Source organism: Phaethon aethereus, assembly GCF_964289735.1.
Source record: "Phaethon aethereus genome assembly, chromosome: 1".
Classification (NCBI taxonomy): Eukaryota; Metazoa; Chordata; class Aves; order Phaethontiformes; family Phaethontidae; genus Phaethon; species Phaethon aethereus.
In genome coordinates, this window is record NC_138575.1 from 139533041 (window position 1) to 139558946 (window position 25906).

At 42.3% G+C, this 25906-nt stretch overlaps 1 protein-coding gene across 2 annotated transcripts in view; it reads right to left on the bottom strand.

The window, feature by feature from the left end:
* The window catches only part of SHROOM2 (shroom family member 2), a 124774-nt gene extending 106945 nt beyond the window's left edge, over positions 1-17829 (bottom strand). For both annotated transcript variants that reach the window (XM_082004627.1, XM_082004626.1), the window contains exon 1: positions 17488-17829. In XM_082004627.1, the coding sequence (XP_081860753.1) occupies positions 17488-17703 (216 nt within the window). In that variant the 5' untranslated portion in view covers positions 17704-17829. The remainder of the gene's footprint in view (positions 1-17487) is intronic.
* Positions 17830-25906: the final 8077 nt, after the last annotated feature.

The window sequence follows — 25906 nt, forward strand, 5'->3', positions numbered from 1 at the left end:
TGAGGAGGAAGGCAAGGGGGAGGAAGGAGGAAATCAATCCGTAACACAAAGAGCGCATTAAATTGCTATACAGCAGCTACCATAAAATACATAATGTTAGCAAGGTGAGACTAACAAAAAATAATTTCCTTTTTTATTTTAAAGGAAAGGATACTGTCAACAATTACAGGTAAGGCATTTTTAGAAAGAGGTGCAAAGTCACAATGCCTCTAAGCAATACTGGGATAGTCAGGAGTAGCAGATGTTGTCTGCAAGAGTAAACAGGTTTTGAAAACAGCACTGGAAGACTGCATCCATAGCAAAGATATTCATAGGATGGCTACCTCAAATGAAGGAGCTACAAAAACTAGAGCTCTGACTCTGGAGACAAGAACAAATGCATCTAATGATAAAAGAAAAGAAATAAAGGCAATATACTTACTCTACAAAAATCCTTAAACTGTACTGTACCATTTAGCTTGCATGTGAAGCAGTAAGACTATTTCAAGCATACTTAAATGCCAAAATCAAACAGAAGCTTTTGAAAAATGCAATGGATTGATACAAATCCATAGCGCTATTTATTATATTTATCAAACAGGAAATGTCACTGACTTGAAACACAGCTAGCTTATCAGGCTCTCTGGTTTGGACTGGACAGTAGATGAATTGCTGTCCTGTCAGTGAACACCGACAGGCTTATCACCAATAGACTCACCAGTGCCAACAGGTATCACTTAGGAAATAAAAGAGTTTCAGCTGAGAATTTTAAAGCTTCATGAGGAAATTGAAACCCCAACCCCTAAATAAAGCTGACAAATACTCAGTTTTTACAGAAGCTTTTTACAGAAGCTTATAATATCAAGCCCAAGTTGTGACCAAACAAAATTAGTCCAGTCACATGAATTTAGGACTAAATAAAAATAGTTCACCTAAGTTTTCTTCCTACTTGCAGTGACTCCGTAAATGCGCACTTAAATGAACAGGAATCTTCCTAGGCAACATAACTTCAATTGAAATTACTGGTCTCCTAAGTTTTCCAGAGCTACTCTATAACTATTTTTTCCTCTGTGAGCCAGCAGGATATGTTTTCTTAGCACTGAAAATACTGGTTCTCTCCAAATATATGAAATTTAAAATGTGAAACAAATTAGAAGGTGCTCTCTGAGAATACACAGAAATGTTCCTGCAACAGTCATTATACAGAGTCTGCAGCAAATCAGGAAAAAGTATGTCTAGCCCTGGATGGAAATCTTTGATTGGCAAGACCAAGATGTTTTCCTCATCAGTGGGGATGCCCAGTACATCATTAAGGTTCATGACCTGCACGTTAAGAGCTCATCACATTTTCAAATGTATTAGCCCCACTTATTTCCCACAGATCTTTCCCTCTGAAACTACAAAGCAATCTGAAACTATGCCTTGATACATCTCCCACGCTCAAGGAGTCACAAAGCTGACTCCAGCCAGGTTATGACAGAGCGACCATACATCAGTATGACGCAGGGTCCCTTAGGAAGTTTTCCTTGTGAGAATTACAAGCACAAAACTGATACAGCCACCGAGTTAACCACAAGTTGATGCTATTGTGATCTTGTGTAATTACCTCCAGTGTTGCTGCACACCCTCTCAGGTCTCCACCCCCAAGCATATCATGGGATTGTCTTACCAAATCCTACAGCTGTGTGGCATTTCCAATACAAGGGCATAGGTTTCCACCTTCAAGAAGTTACGTATTTGCAAAATTTCAGAAAGTTTGCTAATTTAAGACCTGATCTCATATCTTATGATCATGGAAACAATCTTATGAACATGGCAAAACAAGGATTCAAAGCTGTGTTTAACTACCAACAAAGCCACATGTTTTCATTTGAGTATCCTGCAAACACAATGCAATACAGAACAAAACCCATTTTTTTCTGTACTTAACCTGAACGGTATCAGTCAAAAGTTTCACTGTTCAGTTCCTCTGACTGATTAACGGCTTTGTAGATTACAGATCCTACAATTTGCTAGCATTTACTTTGCCATCACACAACTCAAAGCTTTTTGGTTTGGAATCCCAGTGACCATTTATGTTTCTTCAGACACTAAATACCTGTGAATGGACAAAAGACTAAAAGGGTCTATCAGTTCACAATCCAACTTGATTTCTGATCTACTTTCCTCCAGGTACATTGATACTAAGCCCAATAACTTCTTTTATACTAAGCAAGCATTTTTCAAAAAAAACACCAAGCAACAGAAAACATCAAGCAATATGCCTTGGAACTTTGCTCTTAAGGTTAGACTGCTATTTCAAACATGGCAAGTCTTCATGTTTGTTAGATTAAAAATCTATTGAATTTTGGCCTGTGGTTGAACTTCCTTGAGTAAAATACATTTTGTCAGTTTTTAGGTAACTGTTATGCTGCTTTCCAGTGCCTTACTCAATTTTTAACATCCCCTTAATAAAATGGAAGTCTGTGTCAACTGTCCTGCACCAGATTAAAAACCCACCTATTTTTGGTGACTGCACCCTTGCCTGTAACACCCAAGACCACGGTCTCCCTTTTTTGGGATGGCACTGCATCTTAGTCCCATGGTTGCCTATTAAAAATCTTAGGCTCTTCTTGCCTTCTAAGAGAGCACCCATTCCACGTGCACAACTTGTACTGCATTACAACGAGAAGTGGTGTCACAGAGATACAGCTTACAGGTGGTTCCCCCCCACTCCTCCACTGCTTTGACATTGATATGCAGCATTCAGTAACTAAAGCTTATGAACTTCAAGATTTAGTTTTAATTACATAATCATTGAAACCCTTGAAGAAATTGGCATCCATCATCAGAATTTTTGGTCAGTTCAGGAAATGGATCTGTGAACATAAATCAGATAAGAACAGAATGCATTTGAAACTGTCACTTTTTTTTTAAAACCTCAAAAACAAAACACTGGAATGTGCTGGAGGTCATAAGGTGTTCCTGCTTTCCTTCCAAAACTGCAAGCTTTGAATAATGTGGTCAAGAATGGAAAATTCCTTTTCTGTCACTGTACATTAAAGCTAGTTCTGCTTTTTAAAATCTGTAACTACTACATCATTCTCCTTCTTCCTCAACTCACAGCCTAATAAAGGGAAGGAACTCCCAGAATATCTCAGAAAGACGACACATCCTTCTGGTGCTTTGCTACAATTTAATCATCACCTGGACAACTATCATCAAACACTACAAAACATTCACTAACCATGCTAGATACTCTTCTCTTCAAAACTAAGGCTGGATGAGACATCTTAGCTGCATGAGTCACTGAGGTAGAGAAAAAACAATGGGCTCTGTTGCGTACCAATATTCACAGGATACTTTTTCAGGCCATGTGGTTTTGAATTAAAAAAGCAGACTGATTAACTTAAAATACAACTACAAAAACACAAAAATCACTGTTCTTCCTGCAAGCTCTCAACTTCCTCTTTGTTTGTATTGATATTTATGGTGCAACAAGTGCAGACATCTTTTTGTTGCTCTTATTTCCATAGTACGCCTTTCTAATAAAGTATTATCTAAGCCAAGGTATAACAAGAATCATCTTATGTCCTCATCTTCCTCTAAGATCCATTTTGGTCATTAACCACAGGTGTTATTAGCCACTTCACTAATCAAAGTCGTTCAATGCTTCCCATCATGAGATCATATTTTCTTTCAGTGGTTGACGAATTTGCCATACTTGAATTTGTTGGTCACTCTAGTGACCCCTGCTTCAGTAAAAGGAGTAATCTGACAGCACCCAGGATGTGCACATGGCTGTCTACATGCATATATGCCTTATGCTGCTTGAGTTAAACACCTTTGAAAGCATCCGCTTATTACAAGTCTCAATCAACTGCAAGTCCTGTGAGGAGATCCTCCATGCTAAACATTTTATCAGCTTGGGGCTTTAAGCAGAGATGTGCCAAAGAAAAGGAAAGGAGGCCGTGTAAGCCAAAATGCACGTGGCTGAAAAACGCAGAACAAGATTTGGAGCTAGGGGCAGCAACATCAGAGTGAGAGAAACTGGTAAAGAAACATGATTTTGTCTGTTTAATTGAATCTGGAACCAATCAGATGAGGAGAATGATAACAGATAAAAACTTTTAGGTAAGAAAGAGGTAGAACTGTAACAGGTTAAAGGAAATTCAGAAAAGGCTGGGACCAAGCACTGTAAAGAAGAGGCAGCTACAACATGCTCCCTCCAGAGTCTGGAGATTGAGTTCTTGAATCCAAACATACCTTTGTCAGTGGAGAAACCTAAACCTGGTGGGCAAGGTACTCTGGTCACCTTCTAGTGTTGATCCCCACAGGAAACAACAACCTACCGTTGTTCCTATTAGTTTGGAAAATTACAGTTCAGTTGATAAAATTATATGAATGCCACTAGGATGCCACATTTCTTTCTTTAAAAAATAAGTAAAAGCAAATATACACAAAACACGTTACAAGAATATAAAATTTACAAAGCAAATCACTCTGTAGAATTATTTAAGGCTTCTGTAATTAAGTGTTACATATATACAACCCTGTCCCACACTCCTTACAACCATACATGATACAGTGAGGGTGGTGAAATCCTGACCCAGGTTACCCAGAGAGGTGGTAGATGCTCCATCTCTGGAAACATTCAAGGTCAGGCTGGACGGGGCCCTGAGCAACCAATTCTAGTTGAAGATGTCCCTGCTTATTGCAGGGGATTTGGACTAGATGACATTTAAAGGTCCCTTCCAACCCAAAGATTCTATGATTCTACGATAACACGCCAAATTTCATGGCCAAATAGCATGCTGTTTCCTTCCTCTCATCAATTTACTGCAAATGAGAATTACTGTCCAGTGCTCAAAAACTGATTGGTTTTGTGGGGTGAAGGGGGGCTGCTTTTCAGGGCACTGACTGCAACTGTGTTTTAAAAGGTGGAAGCCAGTCTTATTACTAGCAGAGTCAAACACATCCATGAATAATTTTCCTTGAAATGTTTTATAACAGTCTAGATCTAGAGGCAGCTTTCCAGTGACTAAGAAGTAGTTAAATTAGCACTGGAAATGCTACAAAAAAGTTAAACACATCAGAAATCTAAAGGAGAACTTTGGAGTCCAAAGTTCAAAAACATTTTTAAAAAGTAGTAATCCCTAGCAACATGTCATTAAAAGGTATAAAACCAACTTTTTCATATCAAAACAAGCTGCACAAAAGAGTCCTCAAAGAAACTTCCCCAGAACTCAAAGAAAACCTGGCCATAACAAACTGCAGCCAGCATCAATCAAATATCCCAGAGAATTCCAAGCCTTTAGACAAAGAGGTACCCACAACAGATGCAGACATAGTTATAATGTGTCATTATTTAATTTAGTGTTGATTTAGTGAACATTCTCTCCTAGATGTTCAAATGTGAAGTATCTTTTAGGAGCAAAAAATTAAAACAAGCAGAACAGTTTTCTTTTTACTCTGATCTTAGTAACAGTTAAGTCCATTTTGTCCTCAGAAGAGGGCTGGATGCATTTTTTTGAAATCACAAGATGAAGAAAGAGTACAGGTCTGGATTCAGACGGCTCATTATTGAAAGGTCAAAAGTCGTAAACGCTTATCTCCTATTTTCTAAAATTATTTCCGTACTTCAAATTAATTTTCACTGGAAGTCAGCTGGAATACAGCCTGTAAGTCACTGCAGGGCATGTGACTATATACCACGATGTTGCCACTCCCTGCTGCTCATCTCCACTCCCTCTCATCGGCTAATTAAATTGCTCATGCAACATTTCCCCAGTCAGCTTTCAGCAAAATAAACTAGATTGCTGAAGACCTACTGTTTGCAGCACTGGATTTAGGATGAAGAGTCTATGCCAGCCCAGCACCTTTAGGTTGAAAGGTGGGGCGATTGTACCAATCATTGATACAGTGTATTGGAGCAAACAGTAGCCTCCAATTAGTGGTGGTGATGTGCAGATGAAGAAACTGAATTTTTAAGTTTCTTTGCAGTTAGAAGAAAACATGTGCATGCTCCCTTTATTCTTATGAAACTTGTAGCCTATGTTTACCTGAGATGATAAACCGTAAGTTCACCATCAGTCTTCAAGCCACTGACAGTGTATTTCTATCAAGGAGCTGTAAGTAGGTCATAGTCATCAGAAATTGAAGGAAATTCAAGTGGTCAGCAAGGACATGTGTTTTGGCTACAAAACTGCATTTCCTTATGAAGCTTTATTGCTAACAAATGTTTCAAATCTCACAGATTCAAATGTCTGGCTGACCTTTCATATAAGAAGTCCACATTATAGGATGTTTTCTCCCTCTGGCTCAGCCATCGACAGCTTGTCTCCTTCCATTCATCTTTTCTGAGGTACTGAGAGCATATCTGCATTTTGGGAAGGTAGTGGGTTTAATTTTGTGAGAAGAGATCTAATTGTACACTTCAGTACTTCATTTATGACGAACGCTGGAGATACACAAGCACAAAGCATTGTTTTCTGTTGTGAAGAAGAATTTACTCCCAACAGAATTGCACAACTATAGCCTTTAAAAACAACTCTGTGTACTCCTAGGGTTTCCATATACTTGGGTTCTGGGTTTTACTAGAAAGACTAGACAGCCTTTGCCACCATAATATTTCAGCACTTCCATGTCAGGTCTGTTTCATCAGCAACAGACTTCTGTGAAGTAGGAAATATTGTTAGTCCTATTCAACACTGGACACTGAGGCAAAAATGCCATACAACTCCACATGGGTACACAAGCAACCTGTGGCAAAAGAGGTAATTAATTTACTAGATCTCCCAATTTCCAATTCACTGACACTCACAGTTCCTAGCTTCTCACAGGGTTCTTGTTGAAGCTCTCCAAACTTTAGTGGGACTCACCAGTGGCTTCATGGAACCAAACCACCACCAAAGTGCCACATGCCTCTCCACCCTCACATTTTAATCACTTACACCTTTAACATAAAAAAATATCATAGCTGTGACCTGTTAAGACGACAATTTCCTTAATCAGCCAGAAGAAATTCAGTTGAGCAACAAGACTTGCCTCACACCCCTCCCTAACATCAGATTGAGCAATCACAGAAACTCCTCAGGTCTCCAAGGTGTCAGGAAAGGCACAGCCCTCCTCTCGATAGCAATCTCCCCCAGCAGTCAGGAAAAACATCAAGTTCCCAGAAGGTAAAGACTGTAGGAAAAAAAAATATTTTGCTAATAAATCACTGTAGTTTAAGTTTTACAAGCATGGGAGCAAATTGTTGGGTTCTACCTTCTACAAAACTGAGGAAAGGAAAAAGAATAAGAAATACAAAAATTCTTGCACATACTAAGAATACATAGTTTAAAAAGGGGGGAAAAAATTACCTTAGAGCTTTAAAGTTTTGCCTTACCAATTTTTTAGAAAGTAGAAATAACATTATGCCATTAGAGCTGGATTTAAGAGAATCCAGTATTTACATAACATCTTCCAGCCTCAGAACAAGACATTGCTTTTTAATTTTACAGAAGCCGTTACATTTAGAAATAAAGGCAATTTACCAAAACAGTCATGTAAGAAATAGATTACAAATTGTTTATAAAAGCTGATTTTGAAAGTGTACATTTCTCTTAAAGTATTCTCTTAAGTATTCTAAACATTAGTTATATTTAACAGATACATAAGGCTTCAAGTTTTCCCTGTTATGATCTTAAAATTCTTTCCACATATAAACACCCAAGAAAACACTACCTTATGTCAACACAGTATGTTTATATCTTTCTTTTATTTAAATGAATGACTGTAATGGATGCTTTGCTATTCCACTAAAAACAAAAGAAAGAAAAAGACAACTGGAAATGTCTCTAATGAAAATCTAATGTCCTCCTTTCTTCAGGATCAACAAAATATGTATTTGTATAGAAAAGAAAGCAATTTAAAATACTGTAAAGATTTCATTATCCAGAATCCAAATACTCATCAGGAGTTGGAGAATTTGTTATATCAGATATCGGCCAGCTAGACACCCACAAACTCATTTTTGCATGTAATTTGTTTAAGAAAATTAACACAGTGATGACTAACTGATACTGTGTAGGAAGTGTTTCGCTTCCTTTACCATGAAATCATGTTTCTATGATACTACCCTAAAAGATTATAGTACTTTAGTGAAAAATACACAGCTTCCAAATAAACTGTTACCCCTCAAGAGTAACTTTTTACAGTATTCAGTGAACCAAATCAGAGCTTTATTTCCTAAAGAATGAAGAGTTTATATGTATTTGGGAAACAGAGATACTGTGCTGTTTCATAGTTTATGTTGGAAGCTTTCAAAGCAAAGTGTATAATAAAGTATGTTTTATCTCAAGAGACAGAAAAAATCCAAAATAATACATTTTTATAGTTTTGTGAAGGGATTTTTGAGAACAATAATCTACTTTACTGAAGAGGAAAAGTACTGAAGCTGCAATTTTGAGTACAGCAGTAGATACCCATGTTTCACTTTTGAACAAATTTATTGTACTCTCGTGCTCCCCATTGACAGATCCCTCCCTACTTCAGCTATTCAAACTTGACTGCAAGTCCATTACAGACAGAAACTTGTTACTCTAAAATTAAAGTGTCTGACCATTTTAAAAGTCTCTGGATTTTGTTTCAAGTAAGTTTCACTAACACTTGGGTCTTTTTCCACTTGAAAGAAAAAGCACAACTTAGAATGAAGCTCATGTATTTCCATTAAAAAAAAAAACCACTCTGACTTAGTTTCACCAGGTTATACTACAGTTTCAACAAAACCAAGCTGAAGTCAACTTCACACATCAGCAAGAGCATTCTTACAATCTCTGCCAAACTGCTCAGAGATAACTGCCTCTCTGTTATTACCAGAACATTAAACACCCTGTTGTTGCAGATGACACAAACACACAGCAAAGGACTAAACTCCTCTGAGTACAGAAATGGTCTAGATCTCAGAAACATGACTGACAGAACAGCTAAGAGTCTGGGGCAAAGAAAGCATCCGATAAGCCCACCTACAACCACAATAACGAGAGGACCCTCAATCATTATCCACCTTCTTTCTAAAAGGTCATTCAGCTAGAAAAATGACTGCAAGAACGGATGAAATTGCACTGTTACCAGCTATCCAAAGGGATACAGTCTCTGAAGCACCACAGCAGAGGTCCCCATATATTCTGTATTTCCAACTTTTAGTCACTGAGACTATTTTTTGCCCTTTGTACCACCCTTGAACAAAAGGCCACTCTACATCCTTCAAAGACCTCCCTACTAGGTACAATTCTTTAGAAACCCTGCATCTAAGAAACATGACAACATATTGCCTAACCCATATATCAGAGTTGATGGATGTGAATGAGTAAGTAGAAGAATCTAAGTATTTCAAAGACGCTAATAATTTAGAAATTGAGAGATAGATTTAAAGGGGGAGAGAGCAGGGCTGGTGGAAGAGGGGAAGGCTTCCCTTCTATATGGGGTGAGGCAGCAGTAGTACAGGGGGACAGGACATGAAGCCTTCCCCTCAATGACAATGCTACTGTGCCTTACAGTTCAAAGCTTTCAGTTGATTTTGCCGTTTCATTGGGGTTCAGAAGAACTTTGAAATAACCACCTCTTTTCTGTTGTCAAACGCTCTACTCCATCTGGTTCTACTTTAAGAGCCAACCCAAGAATTGTGTACCTGACAAAAGCTATTTAGTTTCTCAAAGCAGCAATTTGTTGCATTTCCAGCATTTACCGAACAGTCAGCTCTTTCTGCCTTGGGGAGTTCAGCATACCACAGTGACCCTCAGGTACACACAAAGGCCACTAAAAAGGTCCCCCAATAACCTGTTATGTTGCAGAAGCCATTCTCTTCTCTCTGTGACCTGACCTGTGCTTACCAAGAATGTCCCAAATTAATTAGAGACTGAATACTGATACTGCATTAACTGACAGGTAGGAGAAAGAAGTTCTCTTCTAACTTCACAAACGTCGTCATCCTTAGTAGGTTACAACTCTTCCCTGATTAGCTCGATAAATCAAACTGAAAAGCTACGTTGTGATGTTCAGAAACAAAGCACAATCAGAGAAATGAAGAATTTTCCAACAGTTTTAGGTATAGCCACACACATTGCAAATATGCAGACAATAATCTTGCTTGGGTATATTTTGTCTTACTAAAGGTACCTACGTAGGCATCCAGGTATGTGTTGAGGAACCATGGGTTTCCTCATCTTCTCACAGAGTTGACAGCAAATGGTAGGCACCTTCAGAAAGCAATTCAGAGCACTAAAGTCATGTCTAATTTAAACACTACAAATCACTTTCCAAAAGTATCTACTTCTATCAAACATCTAGCTTAAGTCTGGGTGAACACCACCAAAAGTCTGCTGCTTGGCAAAGCATATATGAATGATACAAACACATTCTACAAGTGCATCAAGTTGAATGTACAGTTCAAAACTTTGAAGACGTTTCCTATCGCTGAACGAATGCATTTAATCAGAAAGCATTCAGTTACCCCTTCCATAAATGTTACATTCCATCTTGCTTGTGTATGACTGTATCTGTGAAGTTAGGAGTAGTATAAAAGTTACAACTCCTAAAAATTCATCACCAGAGCGGCAATAATATTGGGGGATAGGGGAATAGCACAGTATACCTGCTGCATAACTTTTAAGAAACTGAAAATATTGTGCTATGTGGAATTAGAAGGCTTCCAAATTTGTTTCTTACCTTAAAGTAAAAAAAAAAAAAAAAACCACAAGAGAAAAAAACCCCAAAACATCACAAAACCAAAAATCCAGAAAGACTTTAATAAGTTTTAGAGAGGCACCAGTATTTTTCTTTATGTGTATATTAAAAAAAACTACAATTGACTTTACATCAATATATACTACAGTTTTTTTTTTTATAGCCTCAAAACACAGACAATAGAAAGCAAGTTTGCGTAGATTAAACAGATGAAGTCTCAACATAACAGCATCAATTTTTACTTTACCTCTCCAGGAAACTCTTCATGCACTGAGACTCTTAAACGTACAGCAAGTAAAAAAATCTGCTTAATGGCTGGGATTTGTCTCAAACTTCTGTAATAAAGTGACCCACAGAACTAGATCCATATACATACTAGGTATTCTCTGTATAGATTACAAATGCATAGGAAGACTAAACACAAATGGCTTTCCTTAAGAAGAAAAAAAGCTCACCTACGTGATGTAATATTGGCTTGGTTACTACTAAACAGTTGTTTTCTCTAATCTATTCATGACCAGGTTTCATTTCCCATTTACCTTGTTCTTTCCACACTCCCATACTTTAAATATTCATTAAGCAGGAGAACACACAATGAATCAAGTTCTACAGGAAAAAATATACACAGTCTATTGAGTAAAGCATATGTAGCACATGCATAAATACCACACAAGCCCACACTGTTTTTTCCTCTTAAAAAAAAAAAACAAACAAACAAACAAGCAAACACACAAGCATGATGGATAACTAGGTAATAAATGGTGTTACTGGCAATCCTCTGACAACAGCAAGCAATAACTAGAGGTCTCTTGCTGGTCTTTTATTTTTATGCTAATGCCTATGGTAGCATCCAATATTCATACTGAAAAGTAGCAACAGACACTAACAACATGAGAAGTTTAAATTGTCCTATAAGTAGACTAAATTAATAAAAATTCAAACAGGCAATCCTGCTAACTCCTGTTGTAGTAACTCTTCCCACAAAACACATCAATCCTTCTGCCAGACTCCACAAACATGAATGTTTTTGTTTGTATTTTGTTTTCAACAACAACAACAAAAAATCATTACAGATTTGACAGTTTTGTCCTAGGTAGCTGGAAGGGGGAAATGCAGAGGAGAGAAAACCAAGCAATTTGGAAGCAACCAGTATTTCCAAAAGTTAAAATTCTGCTTGTTGTGAGAAAGTTTCTTAGTTCTGGTTTTAAACACAGCATTCTGAATCTTTCTCCGGATGAATTTCTGTCCTGAAACGTAGCATGAAATGCACAAAGAAAAACTGCAGTTTCAGGACTGCAAGCGCACACACGCTGTTTCTTAAATCACACTCTCACACTGCCGATTTCTAAGCACGCAACTCAACTGACTTGAAACTTCTCGAGTCACAAGCCTTTTAACCCATCCACTCATTTCAACTCCTTGCACAGTTTGTGGATCACATGTAGCAATATCCACGATAGCTTTAAAATGCAATTTCCAATAATGGCAGCATTTCAACTGTTAATGCTGTTGCAAAGAAAATCCTCTCTTAAGTTTCAGGCTTCCACAGCGAGACCGTTTACACCACATATGAGCATGGTGGGCTCCACTCCGCCAGTAGATTAACAGTTACAATAAAGAGTCCATTCAACAGCCATTAAAGTGCTAAAATTGAGAGCACTCCCTTCATCAATCAGCTTACCAAAGTAAAAGTAGTAATATCTTCTTGCATCAAAGCAAACCAATTCCTCTCTTCCAACAATCGAGATGTGGGATCCAGCAACCAGACACAAAGGTAAATACCACTCAAAACAGTTTCTATAGCACTGAAAAACCATAACTTTTAGCATATTTGACAAGTAAAAAAAGGTAAATACCTACATGATACTATTTTAATGCTGAAACTTTCATTCTAATATATAAACATTTCCTGAAATTTCTCAACTATGAAATTTAACAGCACAAAGAAAAGGTCCAAGTCCAAGGCGAATCCTTCCCAAACAATAAACCCCTCTTGAAAATTAAGACGTTGAATAAAGATTTCAAAACAAATATAGAATGTGATTTGATACATTCTTTTAAAATCGCTGGTGAAGATACATGTTCAAATCATGGCCCGTATAGCTCCATAATTTTACTTGTTGTTTTTGACAGCTAAGAGAATCTGGATAGAAAACAAAATAGAATGAATACTCCTTCATGCGTTATCGTTCTAGAACTGAAGGAAGCAAATGAAATTTGTCAGGATACAGAAACCTAGATTAGAACTCTCCTTCTCAGCCACAGTACAACTTCTAAATCAGCTGTTTACACAAACGAAATGACTGCATTTACATTGAAGTAGTCAGTAATTTCCCAGGATTACCATTAAATGCTGGTGTTCTGGACATCAAGCTTTGCAGCCAAGTTTAAGAATTGTTAATGTCTACAAGCAATGCAGCTCACCTCAAACACCTAACTTGAGGGAGGCAACTGGTATTTAAGTTTGAAAATGTCTTTTTTTTTTTTTTTGCTTCATTCTCATACAGCACCTTTAAAGCTTTTTTCCCTCTAAATATTGTGGCAATATAGCAATGCAAGTAATTGCCTTTAGTTATATGTTTAAGGCCAAAGGATAAAAGAATTACTTAAATGAAAACAGTAATCACTTCACTTAGTCCTGAAACAATAAATTGATATCTCATATGGAGAAATCCTGCAGTCAGTTAATACAGAAGCATTCCTTTATACAATTTAAATAATTATTAGGTTAAACAAATTACAGTTCACACTTAACCATAGACAGGAGCAGATTAGGAAAGTGCGATGGAATAAAGAGAAATAAAGGTTCAGAGTCTGTCTGATACTGCTGCTTCTTGAAAGACAGCACCTCCAGCTGGGGCATGAATTCAGCACTGATTCAGGAGACAAGAACTCTATCTACTAAATCAACAACACAACTTCTTGCAACAGTCCAGGTTTCACTTGGAAATCTTGCCGAAATACCAGCCAAGCCCAGCCTTGATTAGCCTGCAATGAGATCATAGCTTGAGGAGGTATGGCTGTAGGCCCTTGTAAAGCCGATTTATTTAAATGATACATCGATCTTTCTTGAAACGCATAATGTTTTCATATTTATTAAAGTAATAAGGACAACGTTGACTGCAGAACAGCTTCAGAGTTCCTAAGGATATTGTTAGTATAGGAAGTGAAATGACTTTCTGTCCATCACCCACAATCAATGCTGTGACTGACACTACAAGTTGTGCATCTGAGATAAGAGTAATTTTAAAGTAAAAGTAATCAAGATAATGCAGCTATGGGAGATTTTCACAAGATTCACACTTGAGTATCTTGACTTTTCATTATTTCCAGTAAGATCTTCCTCTTCAGCATTTACTTTGTTTCTTTAAAAAGAGGAAAAAAATAAAGTGAGGCTTGTGAGTCTTCTAATTAAAGTCCTCAAAGCTGCCATTTCACCTTCTGTTGAAATACACATTGCTATAAAAAGCAAGTCCTTTCTTTCAAGATGTCAAATTAGGCAAGAACAAGCTGCCTTTGGGCAATTTTTTTGGAATGTTATCATACACACATGCAGAGATCAGAAAAAATGTAAAGCATTTTTTTAAAGGGACACTATAAAAACAATAGTAAGCAACACACCAACAAAGCTAAGAGACTTTTTTCTTAAATATTAGCAACAGCCCTTGCACGTGGGTGGGGCAAGTTTTAGAAGACCAGCTATGTTTAAAGATTGAGCAAGCTGTATCATGCACCAGTTTTCTCTGTGCTTATTGCAGCAACAATAAAAAGGGCAAGGGGAAAATAAATAAATAAAGAAAAAGGCTCGCGCCTGGCAGGTGAACTTGATATTCTACCTACCTGGTTCAGGATTATTTCTCTAAGTCTTGTTTCAGTTACAGAAAGAAACACTCTCATGAAACAGGGAAGCCTGCCCACCCCGCAATGCCGGGGCCCACTGCCACGTGACTGCAGGCTGACCTCTCCCTGGGCAAAGCATTTTTCCTCCTGGCATTCCAGCGGCTGAGCACACACTTACCCCCCTGCTAAGGCTGGACACGTTTTCTCTTCTTTACCATGCCTCCTCTTCCCTGATTATTGGTCATTTGGTGGATTAAAGAACACTCTTCTTTTAATTGACTAGACTTCCAGCTAATAAATTCCCAGTGTTCGCAGCTCTCCTTGTCCTAGATTCTCCCCATGATACCTCTTACAAAAAAATCTCCCCTCCTGTCGAGCAAGCGAAATAGCCACGCAATCAGAGAAACTAACACCCAAGAGGTGTGCCACACAAAGTGGTGCAAAATGAACAACATACACTTGCTTGCTAATTTTTCAATTACAGTATTTTCTGGTGCTACTTTTCTGGCAGTTACAGTAGTTGTCCCATATATGCTAAGGAACGCAGGAAACTTCTACACCACAGAGTTCCCAGCATTTACATAAAGGTGCAACTTGCTTCAAAGGCTGATCTTGCTTTCGAGACAGCAGTAAGAAAGGGAGACAGGCAGAATTCTAGAAATCCCCCTTAAGTAGCTGCTATCTGAGACTCCATTCACACCTTGTCACATTCCTCTCTTTAAAAAGCGGTACTTGGCGTCATCCATCCTCACTTCCCCAGAGCCGGACTAGAGTGAAACAGATCCATAGCCAGCTCACACTTAACAACAGTTTGAACCTGCAAAACTGGGAGTTTTTCCACATGTATAGGTATCCTGAAGGATTTGGTCCAGTGGGTTTTCTTGGTTCTCCCACTGACCAGCCACCAGCCTACCCAAGAAGGGAGAGAAGTACAGGTGAAGCAGCATGTCTTCTTCCACGACAGCCTGGCAATCCGCACATGCACTCAGAAGTGGACAACCTGATTTCAGGGCTCTCTTCAGCTGAGAAGAGACAAACTTTACATTATCATCCCTATAAGGAGGGACTATTTTAATTATCTGATACTAAATTATTCTTCCTAGCAGCTTTCCACCACTAGAAGTTGTACAGATAAAGCAAAACTCACCACCAAGATGGGTGGGACAAATCAAGGGGAAGATTTTGCAGCTGAAGAGTCCTAGGGATGCGGCATACACAAGCTCTGGTCCCTAGTTCTTTGAACTTGCATCCAACAACTGCGACTGTAAACACACTCCAAAACCTTAGTCCCAAGGATCCAGGTTGTCTCTTCTTCCTACAGGTTATCATAGACGGACCCAGATTTCTCTTTTGCACAGCAGCACAGTTTCAGGAGGTATCAAGGCTGTGGTTCCACTTAATTACTCCTTTACAACAGACCCAGTTTACAAGGTTCCCATCCCCAGACACTTCTCTCCACATACCACAGCTGCATCCTCATGCCACAAATACTTAAGCCTGTTACTTAATACCTAGGTAACATTATGAATAAGTATCACTGATCAGTCTTATTAGCACTTATTAGCCATTACCAGAAAGGTGGAATTATTTGATTTGGCACTTGATAGCTATTATATACATAGTAAGTAGCTCTCTTCTCCTTTCCTCAAATGCTCCCAGGTTTGATATTCTGTTATTCAGGGTACTGGTAAGAGACCAACAGACACGCATTTTTCAGCCTATACATCTTCTGACACTGTTGTTTCTTGAAAAACAGCAGCAGGAAAGAGATCTAGAAAAAGACTGTTTCAAAAGTCCTAACTTGGGAAATCCACAATGTAGTTGTTCCAAGGGTGGGAGAAGGGAACCAACTGAACAACTCACAATGAAACCAACTGAAAAATAAGATTAGAATTTCTGCTGTGGATAAAATAGGACTTTTTGACCTCTGACACTCTGTGCACTTCTAAAACGTGAAAAGGCAGAATCCACACGACCTGCAGACAAAGCATATATATCTTTCCTACAAATCTGGAGCAAAATGTGCTTTGCTAATTGGGATTTTTTTCCCCAACTGCATATGGTTCTGTTTTAATGTGTTTTCACTGTGCAACAAGAAAGCTGTCTTAACAGCAAAACCCAACAATTACTGGGGAGGGGGGTTCTCAAGTCAAAACACATCCAGATGAAAAACATTTTCTAGAAAACATGATGCATTTCTTTAACTCATGCCCAATACACCGGGATTAAAGCTGTGAGTATACCAGAACAAACAAACAAAAAAACCGGGGGGGGGGGGGGGGGGGAGGCAATCAGAAGGTGCATTTATACCCAGGCGCCTTCCCCCCGATCTTGGGAGCATGGATTTGGTCACTAATCACAAGACCTTTTGTTAAAGGGAAGAGGGAGATACAAAAGGTTACCCCAGTTATTTTGAATTTGCAAGCGCAACCGCAGCGCAGAAAACTCCGCCTCAGAGCCGGGAGTTTCATCCTCCAGAGGCTCCTGCGCCAGGAGCCCGCAGGGAGGGAGGGGAGGGCCCCGCACAGGGTCCCGGGCGGAAGCGGGGTCCCCCCCCCAGCAGCTACCAACGACCGCACCGGGCTTTTCATGGGGAGCGAGAGCGACCAGAAGCGGCAGCCCGGAGCGGCGCGGCCGGCTGCGCTCAGCAACCTGTCGCCCCCAGACCCGCGCGGGCGCCCCCGGTGCCGGGCTGTCCCAGCGCCCACAGGCACCCGCCCCCCGAGCGCTAACGGCCTCCTTGGGGCCTTCAGAGCCCCGCCGCCAGGCAGCCGGCCCGGCGGCACCTGCGCTAGGGCCGGCGGCACCGCCGCAGCCGCCCTGCCCCGCGGTGCGCCCCGGGCTGCGGGCAGGCGGCGCGGCTGGACCGGGCCCGCTGCCGCCGCCGGGCTGTCAGCGCGGCGGGCACGCCAAAATGGAGCCGGCCGGACCCACCACCCACGCCCCGCCGGCGCCTCTCACCTTGGTGATGATGAGGGGCTCCCCGTGCTCCCGTCCGCCCTTCAGGGTGAAGCCCCAGGGAGCCCCGCCGCTCAGCAGCACCTCCACCAGCTTGTAGCCCTCCGCTGCCCGCTGCTCCACCATCACCACCGGCCCCGGCTCCACCAGCACGGCGCCGAGCCGCGGGTCGCCGCCGGCCAGCCGCTCCCGCCCGCTCCGCAGCCCCACGTCCTCCATGGAGCCCTCGCGCCGCCCGTCGGGGCTGGGGCCGGGGCTCGCCTGCCTCTGCCGGCCGCTCCCCGCTGCGCGCCAGCCGGCGGCAGCCCGCGTAGCCACCTACCCGCCCCGCAGCGCCGTCCAGCCAGGCCCCATCAGCGGCGAGAGAGGGCTGCTCCCTCCCGCCCGCCCCCTCTTCTTCCTCCTCCTCCTCCTCCCCAGCCCGCGGTATTGTCTCACACTGAGGCCAGAGCCCGGCGGCGGGGGCGCGGCTCCAACTTGAGGCAACTTGGCGGCGGGGCAAACGCCGCCGAGCAACGCGGGACGCCGGGAGGAGCGCGGCGGGGCAAAGAGCCCTCGCCTCCCTCTCGCCCGAAAAGAGGGCTAAACCCGCTTTTCACCGCGGGCTTCCCCAGCGGGGAGCCGCTCACCCCGTTCCGAAAGCGTGCAGCCCCGCAGCGCGATGCCCCCGGGCGAGGAGGAGGAAGAGGAGGAGGAGTGGGGGAGAGCAGCCCCGGGACGGCCGCCAGACAAAAGCGGCGGCGAGAGGGTCCGTGAGCCCCGAGTCACCCCGGGGCCATGCCAGCGCCCGTGCCCGCCCCGCCACACACAGGAGCGGCCGCGCCTCTCCTTCACCCTCTGTCCCGAAACAAAAGCAACGAGCAGGTGGAAGGCGGCCGCGCTCCGGCCCCACAGCAGCGGCGGGGAGAGTTAGGGGGGAAGGGGGCAGCCGGTGGCTGTGGCCTGCCCCCGGCCAGGGACGCCCCGCCCTCGCGGTGCCAGGCGGCTGGGGGCCGCACCGCCCCGGCCGGGGAGCGACGGAGAGAGGAGGAGCCGCTGTTCCCGCCGCGCCGTGGTGTTTGGGGCGGGTTAAGCGGCGAGGGCGACGGGACGGGAGGAGGCCGGGCAACATGGAGGGCAGGTCAGGGGGCAGCCGAGGGAGGCGCTTGTTCCCGGCCTCTCCCCCCGCCCCGTGCTGTCTCCGCCACCTGTGGGGCGGGAGGGGCCCCAGCGTGTGCCGGGCCAGGCCTGCCCGCCTCGCTCTCCCTCCGAGACCCTCTAGCGGCAGCCGGGGGCGAGGCCGGACCGGGCTGAGGTGAGGCGAGGCCCGGCCCCGGCGGCTGGAGGGGCCGGAGGCCTCAGGGGTCAGAAACGCGGCCGCGCCGGGCCGGGCGGCGGGCCGGAGGTGTGGTAAAGGCAGGTGAAGGCTACAGGAAGAAAAACGCAAAGGGAAAACGGTTTGGCAGGACAGACGGGCACAGACATGGGTTCGGCTGCATAAGTATCACCAAAAACGTTTGACAGAGGAGCACGTGGCAGGACTAGAAGTGTTGATCTTCCTACAAATGTTGTTTTATGGATGGGAAATAAATGCAGGGTTGGGGTTGCCTGATCTTTTCACTGAGTTAGTGGTGGGGCTGGGAGTGAAATGCGTATTTCTTGCGGGGCATCATTCTCTCAGCTGAACTGCATCACTTCGTAGGAGGTTTCAGTGGCTTAAATCAGGACTAGATTTGGCCTGGAGTACCTGAGTACCAGCACACAATCGTCCCTTGCTTTTCTTTACTGAGCAGGTGAAGTACTGCTTGCTCTAAAACAAAGGAAGATCTGTATTTTAGTTTCTGAAAGACTAGTGAACTTCAAGGTACATGTATGACAAATAGTCTCAAGGAGGTGCCTGGTATATACAGTGGGATTTAAGGTTTTGTATAAATGTGACAGTTCACATATTTTGCTTCCAAAAGTGGCCATTACACTTATGTAGTCTGATCCTCTAACTTCTGTTTCAGCTGATTTGATCCTCAGAAGACTCTCCTGCCTTGATCTAAAGGCGGCAGTTTCTTTCTATAATACCTTCAGAACTACCTACTGTATGTGTCTCTAATACCTGAAGAAAACCTTGTTTTCAAGACTGAGAGCATCTGAGGTCATCAACCCCTGTAGCAGATTGGAGGACATACAGAAATAGAAGAAAAATATTTGATGAGGATGATTGTTGTTCCCTCATGGTTAAGGGACAGAAGAAACCATGGAGCAGGGGACCCAAATGGCACCAACTTACACATAGACTCATAGAATCATGGAATCATTTAGGTTGGAAAAGATCATTGAGTCCAACCGTAAACCTAGCACTGCAAAGTCCACCACTAAACCATGTCCCTCAGCACCACATCTACATGTCTTTTAAATACCTCCAGAGATGGTGACTCAACCACTTTCCTGGGCAGCCTGTTCCAATGCTAATTTAGCAAAGCACAGGTAAAGGGAAATACAAATAGTTTTCTTCATGTACTGTTTCCAGGTGTTCTTGAAATCTGAGACAAAGTGTTCAGTTATTTTTGTATCATTAGAACCTGTAACACGTATCAGGTTCTCTACACAGCGATATGCACTCAATAACCTATAGCTGTAAGTTTTAAGGAGCTGCAGTATATACAATTTTGTTGTTTTAAGCATGGTAATAAAAGAAAGATCCAGAATAATAATTTGAACTTTAGTGTATCCCCAAATATGCAAATGAAACATGAATAAATAAATAATAGCATACATCATTAATGAGAAGAGCAAATTGTGCTTCCAAAAATGTCTTCTCTGCATGTGTCCCATCTTTTTTACTGCCAAACATTTCTTTTTCTTCATCTTGAAATTTTTGTTGTCCATGAGAAATTGAATATTTACATTACTGTTCTGGCTTTTTGATTTGGTCTTACAAGTCCAGTATTGAAGAATGATGAAGAAGTCTCAGCTCAGGTTTTCAAACTGGAATATCTAGATCCAAGGACTGTCATATACATTAAGGAAGCCAAGTGAAAACTGTCAAGCTCTGCTGCTGTAATTATATCAGTAGAAGACATGGACTTGTAGCTCTTGGGAAAGCAGTTGCCTAAAGAAAGAGTATCTGAAAGCTTTCACACTCCCAATTAAGAGAGACCTCAGTAAAGAACAGTTTTCAGGCTGACACTCACTTAGAGCCTGGTGGTCTGACACAGTTATCAAGCAGGTCCTCAGCCTATGGCTGACAGTTCAGAAATCAGACTTCTTTATTTTGAATGACATCTTTTTTACCTTCTGTCCTTTGATGTTACCAATGGAAAATTGAGACACCTATATGTAAAGGTCCTCATAGATTTAAGTTTTGCCAGACCGAAGCAAGACAGAAATTCTCTTTTGTCATACCGGTCAAATTTTTCATCACATCTTTTATATCCTCCCTCTCTGTGGGATTTTAAGCTTGTTCAGAACCCAGCTGGAGGCTTGTACTCCTGCTCTTCTTAAAATATTGTGATAATTGTATTACTTGAATTTCTGTAGCTTCTGCCAACCTTCACAGGGTTTCAGATAGTCATAAAGAACAAAGGATTTAGTAAATGTATTCTAAAATATGACTTTTAATTTGTCTGATAAGAAAACCAATGGTAACTGTATTTGTCTAACAAAACCCTCAGTGGCAAAACCCTCAGTTTTCTCCCTTACAGCTTGTTTTTCACTTGTCAAATGTTGTCTGAGTACACAAAAGTTATCAGTACAAGGCAGAAATGCAAGATTCCTACCTTGGTGAAGGTATGATCCAGGTGCCATAAATGTATTGAAGGAAGTAACAGGCTTTTTCACACTAAGGACAGAGAATGATGCAACTATAACCGACGTGGTATAAGAGGGATCCCACTCTGTAATAACTTGTGCCATTAATATTATCAAAGATACTTTACAGTGATACACAAAAGTTATCCTAACGCTGCCTCCTGCCGTGCACAAGGAGCTATCAGACTATATTAAGGGATGGTTCCCACAAACCCAGGTTGTGAGTCCCTGCCCTGTAACAACAAAAGCTTTCTGTAGTAAACCAGGTTCCTTTCACCGTACTTCTATCTTCCTACCTTGGTACTCAAAGCTTAATTAATAATTTCAAGGGAAATTTTGTTCTACAGAATTTACTCAGCCTTCATCCTTTCTGTTGCACAGATTGCATATCTGTTCCCTACTTAGTCATGTGAATGTGAATAAATTCCCCTATGGCAGGGTTTTGTTTAAACAGTATTAGGCACAGCATACTGTTAAGCCACAGCCTGTTTCACCTTTGTGGCTTTACACCACATAGCTTTTCCTTAAGACACCCTCTTACTGAACTGCACAGGACACCTGCGGGATGACTCTAGAATAGAGTGGTTTACTCTCAGTCTTGAGAGCATTCGTTGTGCCGGACCTTGCAATGCCAGATGTGCTTTTTTTTCCCCAGCAGCTGAGAAATTTGAAAGCAGCACTTCTGACTCATAGTTACAGAGTGGAGAACTGAGGTGAGTTAAGCCTTTACAACCTCCCACTGTTTGTTACTATTCCTTTCCTGGAGCTAACCACCAAATATCACAGTTCGGTGAAGAGGCAAAATGCCTCTGCCTCAGCCATTTGAAATAAAAAATTGATGCCCTGGAGCATGCATAGCTCACCGACAATTTAAGTCAAGATGCTGGGCTATGAAATGGAGTAGCTGATCCATGGCACATGTTCTGCTCTGTCAGCTCAGTTACAGGGGTTGCAAACTCCAGCAAAAAAGCTGGGCAGACTTGTACATGTCCTCAGTGGCATTTGCCAAAATGACCTAGCTATTTGATAATTGTACCAATGCAGCTTCTTCTATGTAATCAGCTGCAATAGTTCCTGAAGTAATATCATTTTAGTCACCAGTGCTGGAAGAAATCTTGATAGGTAGAAATGTATGTATAGTGTGATCTCAGGAAAGATGGAAGGACTCAAAAAACCTTCTTCTGAAGGCTAGAGCTTTCTGAGAATACTGTGAATCCAGTAAGAGTACTGCCAGAACTCAGAGGGAAAATAGATTACAAGACAGGGGTTATGGACTTGCATACCTTATTCCCAGAGAGCTCTCTCTAGTCCTCAGTTCCCCTGGCACAGTAATCTGCAATATTGCTGTTGAAATCTTGGGGCATGCATGCACATATTGTATGTGGAGCAAAAGTTAATCCTATGCAGTGTTTATGGTACATTTAGCAAAACATACAGTGAATCATAGGATCATATAATGGTTTGGGTTCGAAGGGACCTTTAAAGATAATCTAGTCCAATGCTCCTACCATGGGCAGTGACATCTTTCACTAGATCGGGTTACTCAAGGACCCATCTAACGTGAGCTTGAACACTTTGAATGATGGAGTATCCACAATTTCTCTGGGCAACCTGCTCCAGTGTCTCACCACCCTCATCGTAAAAAATTTCTCCCTTTATGTCCAGACTAAACCTAAACTCTTTCAGTTTAAAACTGTTGCTCCTTGTCCTGTCAGTACAGGCCTTGATAAAAAGTCTCTCTCCATCTTTCTTATAAGCCCCCTTTAAGTACTGGAAGGCTGCAATAAGGTCTTCCTGGAGCCTTCACCTCTCCAGGTTGAGCAGCCCCAACTCTCTCAGCCGTTACTCATAGGAGAGGTGTTCCATCCCCCTGATCAATTTTGTTGCCCACCTCTGGACCCGCTCCAACAGGTCCATGTCTTTCCTGTGCTGAGGGAAAAGAAAGAGCTGGACGCAGGACTCCAGGTGGGGTCTCACAAGAGCACAGTAGAGGGGCAGAATCTCCTCCCTCGACCTGCTGGACATGCTGCTTTGGGTGCAGCCCAGGATACGATGGGCTTTCTGGGCTGTAAGTGCACACTGCCGGCTTATGTCCAGCTTTTCATCCACCAGTACCCCCAAGTCCTTCTTGGCAGAGCTGCTTTCAACCCCTTCATCCCCCAGTCTGTATTGATATTGGTGGGGATTTCCCCCATCCAGGTGCAGGACCTTGCACTTGGCCTTGTTGAACTTCATGAGGTTTGCAGAAGCCCACTCCTCAACCCTATCAAGGTCTCTTTGGATGGCATCCCTTTACTACAAACTGCACCACTCATCTGCAAACTTGCTGAGGGTGCACTCAATCCTAGTGTCTATGTCACTGATGAAGATATTAAACGCTATTGGTCCCAGTACAGAGCCCTGAGGGACACCACTCATCACTAGTTTCCACTTGGACATTGAACCATTGACTGTAACTCTTTGAATGTGGCCATACAGCCAATTCCTTATTCATCTAACAGTCCATCCATCAAATCCATATGTCTCAAATTTAGAGGTAAGAATGTTGTAGCGGACTGCATCAAAGGCCTTAAGTCCAGGTAAATGACTGGATTTCTCTTCCAAGTTCTTCTCTTGCCCACTGATGGAGCCACTCCATCATAGAAGGAAGCTAGATTAGTCAGGCATGATTTGCCGTTGTTGAAGCCATGTTGGCTGTCTCTAATTACCTCTCTGTCTTCCATATGTTTTGACAAGTCTTCCAGGATGATCTGCTTCCTGATCTTACTGGGCACAAAGGTGAGACTGACTGATCAGTTGTTCCCAGGGCCCTCCTTTTTACCCTTTTTAAAAATGGGCTAAATATTTCCCTTTTTCCAGTCACCGGGGACTTCTCCTGACTGCCATGACTTTTCAAATATGATTGAGTTGCCAATCTCAATCATATTGGCAACTTCATCAGACAATTCCCTCATGACCCTGGGATGCATCTCATCGGGTCCCATGGACTTGTGTATATTCAGGTTCTTCAGGTGTTCTCGAACCTGACCTTCTCCTACAATGGGAGGGACTTTATTTCCCCAGTCCCTGCTTCGAGGTTCAGGGGCTTGAGAGATGTGGGAAGAGACATTACCTTTGAAAACTGAGGAAAAAAAATTGTTGAGTACCTCTGCCTTCTCCATGTTGGTTGCCACCACCTCTCCTGTCTCATTTATTGGGAGAGTACATTTTCTTTAATCTTCTTTTTCTGGCCAGCATACCTGTAGATGCCCTTCTTATTATTCTTTGTATCCCTCACCAAATTCAGCTCCAACTGTGCATTACCTTTTCTAATCCCATCTCTATACCTCCAAACAGTGTCCTTACATTCTTCTCAGGATACATATCCCTGGTTCCACTGCCTGTGCATTTCCTTCATATAGTTTAGTTTGACCAGAAGATCCTTACGGAGCCATGCCAGTCTCCTGCCTTCCTTGCGTGATTTCTTACATGTGGGAATCAAGACCTCTTGCACTCTAAGAAAAATGTCATTAAAAAGCTGCCAGGTCTGTTCAGCTTCTTTGTCCCTGAGGGCAGTTTCCCAGGTGGTCTCATCCACTAATTCCTTAAACAACTGAAAGTTTTCTCTCCTAAAATTCAGCATCCTGACTCTGCTCTTCACCTGGCCCATTTCTCTCAAGGTTGTGAATTCTACCAGGACATGACCATTGCAGCCCAGGCTGCCACCAATATTGACATCTCTAATTAGTTCATCCGTGTTGGTAAGCAACAGGTCTAGTAATGCTTCTCCTCTGGTCAGGCTATCACCTGGATTAGAAATTATCTTTGTCGCACTCCAAGAGTCTTTTGGACTGCTTACAGCTTGCTCTGCTGCTTTTCCAGCAGTTGTCAGGGTGATTGAAGTCCCCTGGCAGGATCAGAGCCTCAGAGCATTATGCTTCCTGTAGATGAAGTAAGAATGCTTCATCAACAGGCCCCCTTGCTCAGGCAGCCTGTAGTAAACACGAACTGCAAGGTTTCCTTTGTTGGCTTGGCCCCTAATTTTTACCCATGAGCTCTCAACCTGTTCATTACCATTTCTCAACTCCATTTTTTCACATAGAGGACAATGAACACACACACTCCTCCTTCCGTGCCTGTCCCTTCTGAACAGTTTAAAGCCATCAACTACAGCGCTCCAGTTGTGCAATTCGTCCCACCACATTTCGGCGATAGTGATTAGATCGTAGCTTTCTAGCTGCACAGTGGCTTCCAGCTCCTTCCTGTTTGAAGTCAAACAGTGTCCTGTTTGACACTCTAGTGTCTTTAAAAATAACCATCACAAAGACCAAAACAACTAAAATAGTGATAAGAAGTTCCTGTAGCAGAAGTGGATGGTTTTTTTGATCAAGTAAAGTATCAAGGGTTGGCAAGCCGCTGACAGTTTGTTGTGGAGTCTGAAAGTCCTGAGAACCTGGAGAAACAGGTTGGGTAGCAGCCCGAGAGACAGACATCCTGGCATAGCTGTGAACCAGGAGGGTTTACTTTGGAAACCTGCCATGTTTCTTCTGATGGATTCAGCATAATCATGCTCTTCTGCAAAACACTTTGATTTCAACAAATTATCCATTTTCCCAGAATGAAAAATACCATGTTTAAAAACTCCAGCAGGATGTCTCCTGTG